Source organism: Pseudomyrmex gracilis, unplaced genomic scaffold, assembly GCF_002006095.1.
Source record: "Pseudomyrmex gracilis isolate BER0280 unplaced genomic scaffold, ASM200609v1 scaffold_87, whole genome shotgun sequence".
Classification (NCBI taxonomy): Eukaryota; Metazoa; Arthropoda; class Insecta; order Hymenoptera; family Formicidae; genus Pseudomyrmex; species Pseudomyrmex gracilis.
In genome coordinates this window covers 252,549-262,078 of record NW_018020671.1, presented here as the reverse complement: position 1 = coordinate 262,078, position 9,530 = coordinate 252,549, and the positions used below count along the sequence as shown (strand labels likewise).

At 37.2% G+C, this 9,530-nt stretch overlaps 3 protein-coding genes across 3 annotated transcripts in view; 1 reads left to right on the top strand and 2 right to left on the bottom strand.

The window, feature by feature from the left end:
• The window catches only part of LOC109855371 (pancreatic triacylglycerol lipase-like), a 2,366-nt gene extending 816 nt beyond the window's left edge, over positions 1-1,550 (bottom strand). Inside the window, exons 1-3 of the mRNA XM_020429572.1 lie at positions 911-1,550; positions 719-822; positions 146-453 (exon numbers count right to left, since the gene is read on the bottom strand). Of these exons, the coding sequence (XP_020285161.1) occupies positions 146-453; positions 719-822; positions 911-1,483 (985 nt within the window). The 5' untranslated portion in view covers positions 1,484-1,550. The remainder of the gene's footprint in view (positions 1-145; positions 454-718; positions 823-910) is intronic.
• A 1,909-nt stretch (positions 1,551-3,459) lies between these two features.
• LOC109855353 (exosome component 10) lies at positions 3,460-7,490 on the bottom strand. The gene is made up of 6 exons (XM_020429528.1): positions 7,274-7,490; positions 6,896-7,141; positions 5,301-6,812; positions 4,519-5,045; positions 4,252-4,411; positions 3,460-4,159 (listed from the first exon to the last, which is right to left on the bottom strand). Exons 1-6 carry the CDS (start codon positions 7,397-7,399, stop codon positions 4,112-4,114), a joined length of 2,619 nt encoding a protein of 872 aa, XP_020285117.1. The 5' UTR covers positions 7,400-7,490; the 3' UTR covers positions 3,460-4,111.
• Positions 7,491-7,856: 366 nt separating this feature from the next.
• On the top strand, positions 7,857-8,817 carry LOC109855338 (15-hydroxyprostaglandin dehydrogenase [NAD(+)]-like). The gene has a single exon (XM_020429495.1). It carries the CDS (start codon positions 7,922-7,924, stop codon positions 8,699-8,701), a length of 780 nt encoding a protein of 259 aa, XP_020285084.1. The 5' UTR covers positions 7,857-7,921; the 3' UTR covers positions 8,702-8,817.
• The last annotated feature ends 713 nt before the right edge of the window (positions 8,818-9,530 follow it).

The following is a 9,530-nucleotide window of genomic DNA, read 5'->3' as shown; positions in this document are numbered from 1 at the left end:
AAATAATTAATTAAAAATATAAATAAACAATCAACTTCTCTCCCTATCAAATGTATTACAACAATGTCAAAAACAGTTTCTCAAAAACTATCGAGAAAAGATTGCTTTCCTGTGTAGAGAGACTATCTAAGATAAGTCACTTTACCCAGAGCTTCGGGTAAGCCAAGACCCAGACTCGTGAGTAATCTGCCATTCGTGTGTATCACGTCCACGAACGGAGCGTCATCTTTATGTAAATGAACGGATTGATCAGCATTGTTGAAACATGGTTGCGCTGGATCCAATCCGGTGATTCTCTTCACCGTCCATTTGTTCCGTCTTTTCGTCAGCTCTTTAGCGGCAAATCCGCAAATGTGAGCGCCGAGACTGTGCCCTATCAGATGCAGAGGTCCCCAGTTTCTCGTGTCCGACCCTTTGTCGTTAATTGTGGCATTTGTTATGTGTTCTATAAGTCTTCGTGAACGAATTGCAACGTTAAAAAAAAAAAACAAATCAAGTCGACTTCTGTTCGAAACAAACAGCATAACGTTGTTCGAAAGATTTCGAAAAGACACATTTGAAGAAGAAAACGATAATTAAACGTTCATGAAAATTGTATAAAATATAAAATCAACGAGAAATTATAAAAACTATAAAATATATAATTTAAACATCTCGAGATGTCTTTTGGATATCTTTCAAACTCTTGTTCGCTCAATTTACATTAACGTGTACACACTTGGAAATTTGGTATCCTACTATTCTAGTGTTGACCGCTGCTTTGTAATAATTCCAAGTATTACCGCCGGCGCTCCAGTCTACTACCACCACATTAACATCATCCTGTATACAATAAAAATAATATAATATAATTCCATGCAAAATATTATTAAACACTTGAAGAAGCGTCACAGCACACATAGTGTCGTACCCATTCGTGGAACGCCTTTTCCATATCCTTGATCCAGTCCTCCCCGCCGTGCGACAGAAATCCGTGAACTATAAAAACCGTCCTGCGTTCAATCCTAAAGTCAGTCCACTCCAATCCGAACTGGTCGCCAATATCCACGTGCACGCGGCGTCGCACTTTTGTCGAGGACATGAAAAATCGCACGTCCAACGCGTTGCTTCCATTCGGCTCGCTCACGAAGATATTTTCCAGACTCGACGCGATCGTTCTTCCAAGTCCGAAACAATCGACTTGCTGGTCGGACTCTTGCGTACCTAGCGTAGAGTTGTAGGCATGTTCGGTCAAGTTTGATAACGCGCGAGCGGTCAGCGTGTACGTGAAGTTCGCCAAGTTGGTCACGTTTATTAAATTTCGCGGCCGCGTAATAACTCGCGTCGTTTGATTCACTACATTTTGCAAAGGATTCACTACATTTTGCAAAGGATTCACTACATTTTGCAAAGGTTGAGTTAAACTCGTCACGTTTAAACAAAAATGTTCCCGGATGAGAAGTTGAATTAACAGGAGCTTGAACACGAATGTAACGCACGCCATGATCACGGTGCGCGTATTGACTCTGACACCGCTAGTTTGGTAATGCTCTCAGAGAGAGTCGATCGCACTTCGCTTCACAACAAATTACGCGATTATCGCTTCTCGGTGATAAATAGTCGTGACGTTTGCGTCTCGCGTTTATAATCACGAAAGTCTAAAAACAAAGTAATTTTTTATTGTCGATCAGCAGAGAGAAGAAGACAGCGTTGAATTGCGCAAAGAAAAACGGACTTTTGACTCGGTTATCAAATATTATCAAACAAAACAAAAAAAAAAAAAAAAAAGAAAAAAACAGTAAGCAAGGAAGAGAAATTGAGCGTTTGAGCCGTTTCTGTGAAAGAAACAAATAAACTCAATAAACGAATTCCTTCGCTACATCACGTTCGGAAGTCTTGAGATCGGACGTATTATTACAGAAAAAATAATCGGACGGGGTGTTGAAATGCGAAAAGAACGTCGAGATGTGTCATTAGCACGCAACAATTAAGCTCTTGCGCGTTATTCAATTGTTATTCACCGTAAGTTGTTTGTCATATTAGACGGCCAATCGCAAGCGGGAATTGCAAAATTTGTGGTTCTGCGATCTCGCGACAGCCAATAAGCATCGCGAGCTTCTCATTCTTACGGCGAAACATTACTCTCATAATCACGAAAGTCTAAAAAAAAAAAAACATGCTCTTCGTTGATCTCTGCTAATTGACTGTTACAACATAGACGCTCAAATCGCACGACTCTTGCGACAATGTACAAACTGAGCACTGCGATCAATGTAAAAACTTATAAACATTATATCTTGCGCCTCGCTGTGAAATTATTGAAAATATCTCACTTCATATTTAAGCAAGTAACGTAAATACAAGCCTGCAGAGTAGATACAACGCGGCAAGATATTACCAAGGAATAATACTGGTACTATAGTTAGACGATTTTCCTCATCCAGTATCGTTTCCGCAAACTTAACTACTTGAAATTGGCGTTCTATGTCGCACTTAGTGAAACATTGAACCGATACCGTGGTGTTACGAAATACGTAACAAAATTACCGTTCTCGTATCGTGCGCCAGTATTTTTCCATATTAAAACAATTCGTATCAGACGGCATCTCCGATGATTCCAAAGTCCCAAAGGTGGTCAACACCTCCGACTCTGACGAAACGCAAATTGAAGTTTGACTATTCTGAGATCGCATTAATTCACGTCTCCGTTTGTCAAAAAATAAAAAAAAAAATAAAAAAATAAAAAATAAAAAAAACTATCGCAACGACGCGTTCGAAAAAACTTTCTCAGAGTTGCTTATGTTTTAAATACGATAAAAATACTAAATAAAGATACACTAACGCGTAATCACAGTATTTGAGTTTTCTAGTGAACTGTATTTTTATCATTTTTTTAATAGAAAAAAAATACATAACAATTATATTTACAGATATACTCTGTGTACAGATATATAAATGCAAATTACACTAAGAAACAACATAAAAGAAACGTATTTCAATTGTTACACAGTTGACACGCACACAGGCATATCTTTCGAAAGAATTTAAATAAAACTGTTTTTATTCAGTACAGTGTAAGAACTCCAGTGATTTCGAGCATCGCAATTTCAGCTCTTCCTTTGCAGAAACAAACCAATTGTTTTTTTTTTCTCACTATTGATTCCCCGATATTCTTAACTGCGCAACTCGCAAAATGCGCGTCTATTTCTATTTTAAGAGTCTAAGAGAAAGAGAAATCTATCTTTCGTCTCTTGCTACCAGTCGCCAACTGGAAGGGGAAGAGAATGAGTAAATCCAGAAACACATCCGCTCACTGACTACTTAGTGAGCACTTTTTCACATGTACTGACCGAATATAAAGTTCAGTTTGCTTAACGTCATTTGTCATATTTTTTGTAGATATATTGTGTGTGTAGATTATATTTCAAAAAATTTCTACATACTAGAGGCACAACACAGACGCGCGCTGCGCGCACGCTATTATTTTTATTTCAGCGTGTTCCGTCACCGCGATGACAGCTAGTACACATTTGTACATGAATCGAGAAACACATCATAGAAACGTCACCGAGACGTCTAATCAGCTTTGACAGTAAAAAAGTAGCAACAATCAAGATCGAGAGAATCGATTCTGATTATTTACCACACGCTTTTTCTAGAGTCTGAAACAGTATCTAACTGTTTAATAAATTCATTTTTCAATTGTTTGCAATAAAAAATAATTTAACTTACCAATTAAAAGATAAAAATTAACAACACAAAAATTATACTAGTTAGCAACTTTTAGGAATATTAAATTCAAAGAGCTGTAGAGTATAAGCGAAGTGAGTGATGATGCAAAACTACGCTCAAATAGCGATCGCTCACTGAGCGTTGAGTGAGCGGTTGTGCTTCGGGATGCACTCAAATCTAATTTCTGGGAAGAATCGCACGCGCACGGTCCTGCGTGCTCGACATCAGTTAATGGAGTTCGGTACTGTGTATAAAAATTGCAGCGAACGTTAGAACAAGCTACGAGAGTTTACTGTCGTTTTTATATAATATAAACATTTCACTTCTTTCTGCAATAAGTAACAATTCAATAAGAACAAAAATCCAGAAAGAAATCGTGTTATTTGTCGTGTTATGCAATTTATGCACAACGCTTCTGCTTCTTTCGCTTCTTGTATTTTTCTTTTTTCTGGAATTATTAAAAATATATTTATGCGGTAAAACGTGCCTCGAACAATATTATATCTATGAAAACACAAGTAAAACATCGCGTTTGCTTACCTGGGACTGCTGAAATTGTGTTTGATTCGCGTTGTCTTGTGTACTACCGCCCTGGAAACTGCTGAAATCTACTGATTTGTAGTCAAAGTTGTTTGAAGGTAACATACCTTGTTGCTCCAATAGCTTTTTGTACTGTTTCTTCTCGCGTTTTTTCCTACCTCTGATAAATAAGAGTACTATTAGTATCTTAAAGAATAGTACTCTTATATATGTACACACACAATTGGTCATATCATTGGTCGTATCATTTCTTCCGAAGTTTCTTACCTTAGGGATTTAATGTTTTCAGTATCATCAGCACTCGGAACTTGCGTATTCTCTTGTATCTCATTTACAATCGTTTCTTCTTTTTTTACTTTCTTAGACTTGCGTACGACTTGAACGTCCGGAGATGGGATTGGCACAGTAAATTGGCCATTGTCGCTCATTTCCTGATTATCGCGACCGATGTTAGATTCTCTCTTTCTCTTTCTACCGTGCATTTGACCCAAGACTAGTTTTTTCGATTTTTTCTTCTTTTTGGACGGGGTCGCGGATGTCTCGTTCATTGTTTGAGATATCTGTTTGAAGTGTTCGTAAACTCTCTCTTTGCTCTCGTTGATCGTAGCGTCTACGTTTTCTTCGACCTTCACAGTCGCGAGCTTTCTTTCCTCTTCTTCTTCTTCCTCTTCCTTCTTTCGTTGTCTCTCTCGTTCCTCTGCCTCGTGTTCAACTATCATCGGTATCACACATTTGTATCTCATATACGGACTCACGAATATAGCCTTTTTCTCACCGTCTTTTGCGTTTTTGTCCTAAAATGAAACAAATCGCAGCTTCGTTATTTTTTTTGTCACAAAAAAATATTCAAACGCAAAAGCAACTAGTCTTTTTAACACTGTTTGGAGAAGTTTTTCTCTAAAAAAAAAATAATAAAATAAAATAAAATAAATCGAAATATTTTATTTGCTAAAACAGATATTTCTCTTATTTATACATTAGATACATATACATGTATAAAAATGTATACATATCATAAATTGTTATTATAATTGCTGCTGTACTTGTACCTCTGATGTAATTGGCATATCAAATACTGTCACGGTGTGCTTCATTGTCACGTGTGGTTTGACTTTCGTTCTCTGTAGCAAACCGTTCTTATCCAGTAGACAAGGCAGATCCGCTCTCTCTTCTGTGCCGCTCGGTATGTCGTGCGGCATGTACAAAGACGTGGAATCTATCGTGTTGTTTTGCTGTATCGATCTGTTCTGTCGAATATCTTGTTCCGGAACAGTCGTTATAAGCGGCTGCTCCCGCGCTTTCACCACTATTTTATGTAATTTCAATAAGTTTTGTCGCACCAACGGCGGGATTGGATTGCAACACGCCAGAATGCCTTGCATTTCGCGCGGCAATGTCTCGGCTATATTGAGCAGCATGTGGTTCGGCAACACATAACCGATACTGTCATCTTCTTCTCTCGCGGTGATGTCTCGCCATTTGTGCAACTCCAGTAGAGCGTACATTTGTTTGTTGTTGAACGCTTTTTGGCTCTTTCTGTACATGTTCATACAACTTTCTTTCGTCCAAATTGGTTTCGTGTACGTTCGTTTGCAGATGTCGGTGCTGCGATCGTACACAGCCTTCAAGAGATTGTTCATGCCGTTGGCCGCATCGATCAGTTCGTTCTTCAACATGTCCTTTATGTATAGCAAATAGTGCGTATCTTCTCGCGCGTATTTTATCAATTCCTCTGGTAAGGGCCTTATACGCCAATCGGCTAACTGAAAGTGTTTACTGGGATCTATACTACAATATTTTTTCAACAGATAAGACAAACTGAGAAAAGGCAAGTTGAGCTGTTTCGCGGCTTGATGAGTATCGAACATGTTCACCACGTACAACGACAGGTCTCTTTGAAGCCACAAAATATCCATGTCGGCACCATGGAAAACTTTAAGAATCGAAGATTTCGTGAAGATCTCGTTAAGTTGATGCAATTCCGATCGCAGTGCTAAAGTGTCAATTATATAATCGGTGTCCACTGTCGAAATTTGCATCAGACACGTTATGCCTTGAAACGTTCTGTAGGAATGATGTTCCAAGTCAATGGCCAATTCTTTATGATTTTTCAGATCTTCCAGGAGGATTTTGATATCAGATGGTTTCTCGATGTATTTGTAATTAGTGCTCTCCAGCGACTTGTACTTTACTGGTGTCGTTTTCCGCAATTGGCACTCTGGTGTTTCAAATTTGTCCAACTCGAATTCATAGGGATGATTAAAAATCTCTCCAAGTTCAGTTATTTCGACATAAAGCTCTAAAGGTTTTAAAGAGTTTGGTTTGTCCTTAATACGAGGTACCCATGGCTTAGAACTATTGTCAATCTTATCTTTAAACATCAACTGTGGTCTCTGCACATTTTTTCCACCTAACAATCGCACTTTCTCAGAACTGTTAGACTCTTCGCTGACAATTCTTGTATTCCAACTGCCATTCATTAATAGCTTTGGCATTTGCGACACAATCAGTTCTACTTGGGGGTTGCGTGTAATACCACTTTCTTCATCCATTAATATGTTCTATGGCAAAAAATAGGAAAATATGTTGAGAAATGTTAACTTTGGAGAGATTCAGAACAATATGAAATTGTACAAATGCTTACAGCTTGGTCTAACAATAAGTCATTTGTTTCTAGTAAGAGGTCAAACTTTTCTCCCACATCTCGATTCTCAATATTATCAGAACCTCCTGCTAGTTTTATTATCTTTTGCATAGTGGTCAGTATTATTTTAATATCTTTTTTTCTGGCATTGTTAAAACTCGGAAAGCAAGCATAATAGTTGAAATTGTCTCCAGCAGGCAGATTGTTAGCAGACTTGATTCCAGCTCTTAACGCATCATACGTTTCCTGAAATATATTTTGTGTATATCATATGTAGATGGTAACAGAAATTACTGCATTAAATACAGTTTTTATTGCATTTGCTAAATATACACATGCATAAAATAAACACCTAGTTGCATATACGTGTAAACTAACCTGAAGGTACTCGGCGAATGTTTCATATCCAGGAATAAGACTCAACACTTCGTCCGTCTTTTTCTGGTCAACGTAATCGGTTTGCGAAACATTTGTCTTGGAATCCAAATTTTCAGTAAGCTCCATGTCTGCTATAGTACATTAATAATACGCATAAAAATTTTATTCTTGCTCCTTACAAAATAATTGTGCCTTTTGAGGTTATACATCGACGGCCATTGAAAACTTCGTGCCCAGAGCTGCGTTCCATTTCATGCATATGAGCGCATTTATCTATACTATACGTGACGTGTACTATATAAATAAATGTGCGCTTAAGCATGAAACGGACCGCAGCCTATTAGTACCAATTCAAAATCGCTAATGCGTGTAATGTGCGCATTTGAATCATTTGAACTGAACCAATCGGTGCGTTCAGACAACTCAACAGTTGCACAATAATTGAGAAATAATCACTTATGATTGGGTCGTACTTTTGAAACCGTAGCGGATTTTGAAGAATAGTCTTATCATAAGTAATGATTTCTCAATATCACATCTTTTTATCTCTGAAGAACTCTTGAAAGTAATTTATAGACACAAGAGATACAATCTGAAGAAGCATTTAACACTTTACTGCGAGAGAAGATACATGTACACATCAGCTCAATGGACAACGTGAAAGACAAAACTGTAATGATTACGGGAGGAGCTACCGGACTGGGCTACAAATACGCCGAAATCTTGCTAAAACATGATGCAAAAAGTGTGGCTCTAATTGATTTACCAACATCGAACGGTCAAAATGCAGCGACTACATTGGAAAATGAATTTGGAAGAGGTCGTGTTATTTTTATTGCGGCTGACGTGACCAAGGATTTGGAAAAAGCATTTAAAACAGTCATCGATAAATTTTCGACGCTTGATATTCTTATCAACAACGCTGGCATCTTGAATGAAAATCTTATGGAGCAAACTATCAATGTCAATGTAATAGCATTGATTCGCGGCTCATTTTTGGCTCTCGATCATATGGGAAAGCATAAAGGCGGCAAAGGTGGTGTAATCGTGAATATTTCATCTATAGCTGGATTGCGGCCGTCTTCTAGCTTGCCAATATATTGCAGTTCGAAATACGCCGTTCTTGGATTTAGTCGGTCTTTGGCGGATTTATACGACACTACTGGAGTACGAATTCTCATACTGTGTCCGGGTGCTACACAGACAGCAATGATGACCGACAATATCCAAGATAGAATTTGTAATATCGCAAATGTTACAGCAGTAGCGCAAACATTTGATGCATTTTCGAAACAAACAACCGATGACGTAGCAAATGCAATGTTAAATCTTATACAAAAAGGTAAAAATGGAGCAGTTTGGGTTAGTGAAGACGGTGAACCACCATATGCTGTGGATTTTCCTCATTATTCCAAGCAATCTGTATAAAACCCCGTATAAAACTGTAATGTTGTACTTTATTTATTAATTACTGTTTTATTTATTAGTCCGGGAATCTATGTGTACAAATATGATGAATGACATATTAAATTATGGGAAATAAAAAGGTGATGCAATAAATTGTATTGTTTATTTTTACGTGTATATGTATCTCTAGACAATGTTTTTTATTTACATCTTTAAAATTGAGAAAAAATACTTATTCTAAAAGTAGTCTCTTCAAACTGTATCTCTATATATGGAACTTAGTCTTATCAGTGCACACATTTACTTAGGCCCGATTTCTTCATACTTTCCTAACTACCCTCTAAGTAAAAATACACAAAAAGATATACTTTATTTTTTTAGATAAAGTTATCGAGAACTTATCAGAGGTGAAGAAATTGGGCATTAATTAGAACAAGTGTACTTTACGTGTATGTACGTCTGTGGAAACACCACTTGTATGCACACGAGCAAAATTATATTTTTATTTTCATCTAATGGATTATGAAGATAAATTGCGTAAGTCCCCAGATAGCCAAATGTGAAAACTCAATATAAAGCAAATTATTGTATAGATTAAGTTGCTCGCCAATTGCTGTTGTGTTGTTTTTATTTAACGCAACGAAAATGTTTTTGTCAATTCAGTATCAATATGCTGAGTTTTATTATCAATCAATTGTTGTAGCCAATGTTTAGNACATATGAGTCAGCAATATGTGAGCAATATATGAGCAATTATTTTTATTCATAAGTTGAGAAAACTAATATAAGTTTATTGCCGATGAGTTGTTGAGAACTTGCTGTTATTACATTTTGAAAACTGTTGTTGGCA

Bases quoted from the DNA above. Each gene is read 5' to 3' on its own strand.
- LOC109855353 (XM_020429528.1), bottom strand. From the start codon at position 7,399: ATGGAGCTTACTGAAAATTTGGATTCCAAGACAAATGTTTCGCAAACC. The intron at 7,142-7,273 runs GTTAGTTTACAC...AATATATTTCAG, and splicing joins CATTCGCCGAGTACCTTCAG to GAAACGTATGATGCGTTAAG. The intron at 4,160-4,251 runs GTAAGCAAACGC...TAATAATTCCAG, and splicing joins CACAATTTCAGCAGTCCCAG to AAAAAAGAAAAATACAAGAA.
- LOC109855338 (XM_020429495.1), top strand. From the start codon at position 7,922: ATGGACAACGTGAAAGACAAAACTGTAATGATTACGGGAGGAGCTACC.